Source organism: Pteropus vampyrus, unplaced genomic scaffold, assembly GCF_000151845.1.
Source record: "Pteropus vampyrus isolate Shadow unplaced genomic scaffold, Pvam_2.0 Scaffold267, whole genome shotgun sequence".
NCBI classification, from domain to species: Eukaryota; Metazoa; Chordata; class Mammalia; order Chiroptera; family Pteropodidae; genus Pteropus; species Pteropus vampyrus.
Window position 1 is genome coordinate 196,998 of NW_011889048.1, and position 5,320 is coordinate 202,317.

At 64.7% G+C, this 5,320-nt stretch overlaps 3 protein-coding genes across 3 annotated transcripts in view; 2 read left to right on the forward strand and 1 right to left on the reverse strand.

Moving 5' to 3' along the window:
• PCSK4 (proprotein convertase subtilisin/kexin type 4) overlaps positions 1 to 242 on the forward strand; it is a 6,386-nt gene extending 6,144 nt beyond the window's left edge. Inside the window, exon 15 of the mRNA XM_011375226.2 lies at positions 3 to 242. Coding sequence (XP_011373528.1) covers positions 3 to 242 — 240 coding nt within the window. The remainder of the gene's footprint in view (positions 1 to 2) is intronic.
• Positions 243 to 1,765: 1,523 nt separating this feature from the next.
• Positions 1,766 to 4,609, forward strand: CUNH19orf25 (chromosome unknown C19orf25 homolog). The gene is made up of 3 exons (XM_011375182.2): positions 1,766 to 1,907; positions 1,994 to 2,125; positions 3,108 to 4,609. Exons 2-3 carry the CDS (start codon positions 1,996 to 1,998, stop codon positions 3,332 to 3,334), a joined length of 357 nt encoding a protein of 118 aa, XP_011373484.1. The 5' UTR covers positions 1,766 to 1,907; positions 1,994 to 1,995; the 3' UTR covers positions 3,335 to 4,609.
• Positions 3,419 to 5,320, reverse strand: part of APC2 (APC2, WNT signaling pathway regulator) — an 18,196-nt gene continuing 16,294 nt past the window's right edge. The window contains exon 14 of the mRNA XM_023520468.1: positions 3,419 to 3,555. Coding sequence (XP_023376236.1) covers positions 3,419 to 3,555 — 137 coding nt within the window. The remainder of the gene's footprint in view (positions 3,556 to 5,320) is intronic.

Below are 5,320 nucleotides of genomic sequence, written 5' to 3' on the forward strand. Positions count from 1 at the left end.
AGCCCACCGCGACCGCCCGCCCCTGCCGCCAGCGCCTGGGCCCGGCCCAGGCCCTGGTGCTGGCCCTGCTGGCCGTGGCCTTCGGGAGCCCCCTCCTCTGCAGCGTCCTCTCCATGGGCTGCCCGCCCCCGTGTGCGAGTCCCCCCAGTACCAGAGGCCACCCCAGTCGCCACCCTAGAACCAATTGCTGGCCGGACCCTGAAGACATCCAGCTGGGGGAGCCAACATGTGCCTTGGCCTAGGCCCCCAGCGGGCACTGCTGTCCCACTCGGTCCAAACCAGCGCCCAGGGCGAGAAGCAGCCCCTGGAAGGCCCCGGCTGACCACCGGGGCCCACAGGCCGGGGTGGCTCGTGTGGAACCCTGCACCCCGGACTTGGCAGGTCCAGGTGAAAGAGAGAGACGTCGAGTTTGCAAAGTTGGGGTGGGGGTGGGTGGGATGGGGCAGAGGCCAGGCCACGGTGGTGACCATGACCACTGACCACTGTCCCTTCCCTGCCCCAGAATTGGCGGGGGGGAGGGAGGTGGAGGGAGAGCCAGTGACAACATCCAGAGTTTCGGGCACCGTGTCCAACCTCACAGTTTGCAAATAAAGGTTGAATAGGAGATGTCAAGTCTGCAGGCTCCTTTGGGGCACAGATGGGCCCTCCTATACCTCTGGCATGATTGGGGGGTTCCCTGCATCCCGCTTGAAAATTGCCTTCTCTGGCCATTGGCCCCCAGAGTACGCCGCGTCCCACCAAGTGGCTCAGTCTGGGGCCCAGAGACCCCAGGTGTGGGGGGCGGCAGCAGACCGGGGGGTCCCAAGTGATGCCCACACGCTTCTGGGGTCCGGCCCACTGCAGTCCCACCTCCTCCCTGTCTCTCCGCATCTCCCCCTCCCATCTCCTTGACTTGGAGAATTAACAAGCTTCCAACAACTAAACTGCATTCCTCCAGGGTCCTGGGGAGGCTGAAGGAATTGCAGACCAGAGTTACATTGTTCTTACTGCCCCCCCATCCCCACCTCTCCTGAACAGAAAGGATCAGGAGGTATGGGGGCGGGAAAGAGCGCAGAGGAAGCTGTGAAACGCCCCTGCCCTGTCACACACACACACCAGTGGGGTGGGGACATATTCGTCCTGATTTTTGGAGTGGGGCGGGGATTTCCATGAGAAAGTGGAGCCTGGCTTGTACCCCTGAGCACGGGGCTTCACTTGGGCTCAAAGAGGCAGGCCTCACCTGTCGCAGAAGCCCACAGGCCCCATAAAGCTGTTTAAAAAACACGAAAATTATCTTCTGCTTTGAGCCTGTCTTCCCCTCCTAGCCAAGAGAGGAGGGGCCAAGCACCACCCGCAGAGTGGGGAGGGCATTTTAGAGGTCAGAGGGGCGACCTTGACCCAGATCCTGCAGATGAGATGCTGGCGTGCATCCTGCGTCCCTGGCCACCTCGCCAGTAAGTGGCGCAGCCAGCGTTCACCGAGCGCACACTGTGCGCCGGGCCACCTTGCGTGGACAGGGACTTTGTTCCCACGACGGCGACGTGGGTCGTGGGCCGTGTCCCCCACTTGCAGAAGGCCGGGCTTCGGATGCTTTATTACACAGCGCGGGGAGCCAGGTCGGGACCCGACGCTCACCCCTCGAGTGCTAGGAGGCTGAGGTCGCAGCTCCTCCCAGATCGCACCGGGCCGGGTCCCCCTCCCGCAGCTCGCGCAGGGCTCGGCCCCTTTAAGGGCGGCGAGCGGGGAGAGGAAGTTCGCCTCGCGGCCTGGGGGCGGGGCCGCGCTCCGACCGGAAGCGGAAGCGGCTGCGCCGCGGTCCCCGCAGCTCGGGGCGCACGCAGCCCGGGCGACCTCCCTGTGGCCCCGCGCGCCTCAGCGGGGAAACTGAGGCACAGGTGGAGCCGGACGCTGACGGGCGAGCCTCGAGGGTGGGTCGGGGTTCGCTGTGCGGGAGGAAGGGCCCAGAGGTCGAGAAGGGGGCGCCCCCGTCAACGCTCCCTTCTCCCGCCTCCAGGGATGGGCTCCAAGGCCAGGAAGCGCGTGGTGCTGCCCACCCGCCCGGCGCCCCCCACGGTGGAGCAGATCCTGGAGGACGTGCGGGGGGCGCCCGCCGAGGACCCCGTCTTCACTGCCCTGGCCCCGGAAGGTAGGGGGAGCCTGGGCCGGGCAGGGGAGAGGGCGCCCCGGGACCCTAAGAACGCTTTCGCGTTTTTTAATTCCGCGGGGAGACAATATCTGGACCAGTGGAAAGCGGACGAAATCCAGATTCGAACATTTCTTAAATTAAGCACCAGTCAAAAGTTGGGTTCTTTGCTCCCTGTGGCTGCATTTCAAGCTCTCGGGGCGCTCGTGGCTGCTGTGTCGGACAGCTCCTATGAAAGACTTTGCCAGTCACCTGGAAGGTTCTGCAGCCCTGGGGACATAAGTCGCGTTTATCCACGGCCTGGGTCGGTCGAGGCTGCTTGAGCCGCAGCTTAAGAATCATGGGCAGGCCGGCCAGCATTCAGAGGGTAGGGAAACTGAGGCACGGGCAGTGGTGAGGCCCACTCAAGGGAGATGGTCTTCTCCCGGTGGCCCGTGTGCGCCACCTGCCGTTCCCCACCTTGTTAACGAAGGCAGGTGAGAAACGAGTGATTAGTCAAATAGCAGAGTTTCTTGGGCCCCAGCCGGAGGTTTGGCCTGCAGGGCTGTGTCTGCAGACAGGCGGGCCAGCTCATGTTGTCCCTGTCCGCACATGGGACCAGGCAGCATGGAGAGAACCTGGACATGTCTCCGGGTGACCCTAAAGCTGTGCTTTTTCTGCCCCGCACTCCCCTCCGCCAGGCACACTGTTACTAGGAGCTGGGATCACCTGGAGTGGCGTGTCCACACCATCCTGCCTCCCAATGGCGAGTGCTGGCTTTTGCGAGGTCACACGGCCACGGGACCGGTTTTCAGGGGACAGGAGGTTGCCTCTTGGTCTCTGAGAGTGGGAATGAGGGCCAGCCTGCTCAGAGGTCCCTTTGTGGGATCAGCTCCCTTTCCAGGAGTGGCTGCCTCCTCCCCCGCCCGTCACATGCTTTACTCGGAGGGGGTAAATGAGTCTTCTCCGTGCCTCCTCCCTGACCAGCAGACACTCCTGTCCCCAGACACTCCAGGCCCCTCCGGGAGGCCTGAGGACCCCGAGGCCCAGCGCGAGCAGCTCTACCGGCAGAGCCAGGCCTACGTGGCCGCCAACCAGCGGCTGCGGCAGGCGGGCGAGGAGCTGAGACGGAGGCGCGAGGACCTGCAGCGAGCGGGCCGCGAGCTGGAGCGGGCCGTGGGCCAGGCGAAGCAGGCGGTGCTGCCGGGGGCCGCGGCCGCCTCCTCGGGCTAACCCGGCCCTAGGGCTCGCCCCAAGCACGCGGTCCCCGGACCCTGGAACTCGTGGTCCTCGCCATGACACCTGGCTTGGCACATCTCAGACGAGGGCCTTTGGGTCCCAGAAGCTGGGCTCGCCGTGCCAGGACCCAGCTGCGCCCTGGTCCCCAGAGGCCCCAGGGGACAGAGCCTGCCCAGTGTGTGGTGGCAGCAGGGACAGTGCCACGTCAGCTGCCCCTTGAGAGTCGGGTCAGGGCGTGTGCATGCTGCTCACCCCCTGGCCTGTCTCCTGGGGCCCGATGGCCGTCAGCCCGGACTGGACTTGGTGTGTGGCAACACCTGCTTCACTGACCACCTGTTAGACTCGGCTTATTTCAGTGCAAACTGGGGGCCCTGGAAGTTACGCGAAAGGATGGGGTTTGGTCCCTTCTTTGCCTCGGGGGCCCTGGCCACATGAGGAATGATTGCCCAGCAGGGCCCAAATCTGACCTGGGCCTCCAGTGGCCCCCAAGCACCCCGATCTAAGGTGTGGGTACCCCCCAGGGAGCACTTGTCTGTCTGGTTCACGACCAATCTGTTGGCTGTGGGATGCTTCAGATGGGAACACAGGCCTGGGCTTCCATGGAAGGATGAGCCAGTCAGTCACCCGCCCCAGGTCATCGACCATGTCCATCCTGGCAGGACAGGCCCGTTGTGCGTGTCCCCACCGAGTCCCTCAGATGAAGTCTCTGCTTCCACTGGCCATCTGGACAGTGCCCCTGTGAGCTGCTGCTTTGCAGCGGTCCCCCAGAGATCATGGAAGTTCCAGGACCCACAGGCAGGTCCCTGACACAGGTGTCCCCAGCATCTAAAGAGACCTTTTGCCCGAAGAACGAGTGCCCGCCTCGGCCCAAGAGACCCCTGAGGCCCCGGGGGCACAAGTGTTCAGAAAATGCCACTTGGTTCCAGGTAGGACAGTGGACACTGAGGCTGCCTTGTCCAGGCAGCCCTGGGCCACCTGCTTCCATCTCGAAGGTCACCCTTCCTGTCCGGTCCTGGCCTCCAGGTGGGGCCACCTGAGTCTGGGGGACTGGGCACCCTCAAGAGCGCCCCAGGATCGCGTGGGGTCCGTCTGCTTCCTTCCCCTGTGCACCCGCCCATCCCGAATGCTCTCCCTGCGTGAGCCCTGCAGCCCGACTCTGCCTCTGGCACACGGACCCAAGGCGGCACCCCACAGCCCACCGCGTCCTCACCCCAGGAGCAGCCCCATGGAGTGCGGTGTGACAGCTGTTTATTAAAGGTGCACAGGAGATGCCTGGCCCCATGCCTTCCTTCCGCCAGACAGAGGCTCTGGGTCGAGTTGGGGCACAGGCTGTACGTATTTACACGTGTCCTAGAATACTGCAGGGACCCCGGGCAGAGACGCAGGGGGACGGAGGTGGACGGACCAAGACAGCTGGGCTGGGCGCTGTGGCCATTGGCCAGGTGACAGACGGGGTGGGGGGTGAGGTAATGCTGCACTGTGGGCTTTTCGCCCCAAATTCAGCACCCAGCTGGTGGTGGTGTCCCGAGGCCACAGGCGGGGGATGCTTTGGAGGCAGACGGGGTCCCCTCAGTGTGGCCAGGTGGCTGAGCAGCCCCAAGGGGATCAAGGCTTCACGGGAGACATCTTTTGAGTCCTAAGACTAGTTCCCTGGCTCCAGCCTGGAGCCGACTGTCCAGGAAGCCATCGCCTTTCCCAAGGCCGGGCCACATTGTGAGGTGTGGCTGTGCGTGCACCACAAGGGGATGGAGAAGGCGGAAGTGGCCACCAGACATGGACAGGGCACGAGCTCCGTGGGCGCTGGCCGAGGTGTGCGCTGCCCCCTCAGGCTGGGGCGGACAAGGGGCGGGCGGAGCGGGGGGCCTCTCCCCCATCATGGCGGCTACTGCGTTCGCTGGAGAGGTAGCTCGGGGAGTTCTCCCCACGGCCCACGTCGGGAGACTGAGGCAGGGGACCTGGGGTGTGCCTGCCGCCTCTCAC

Bases quoted from the DNA above. Each gene is read 5' to 3' on its own strand.
- CUNH19orf25 (XM_011375182.2), top strand. From the start codon at position 1,996: ATGGGCTCCAAGGCCAGGAAGCGCGTGGTGCTGCCCACCCGCCCGGCG. The intron at 2,126-3,107 runs GTAGGGGGAGCC...TCCTGTCCCCAG, and splicing joins CACTGCCCTGGCCCCGGAAG to ACACTCCAGGCCCCTCCGGG.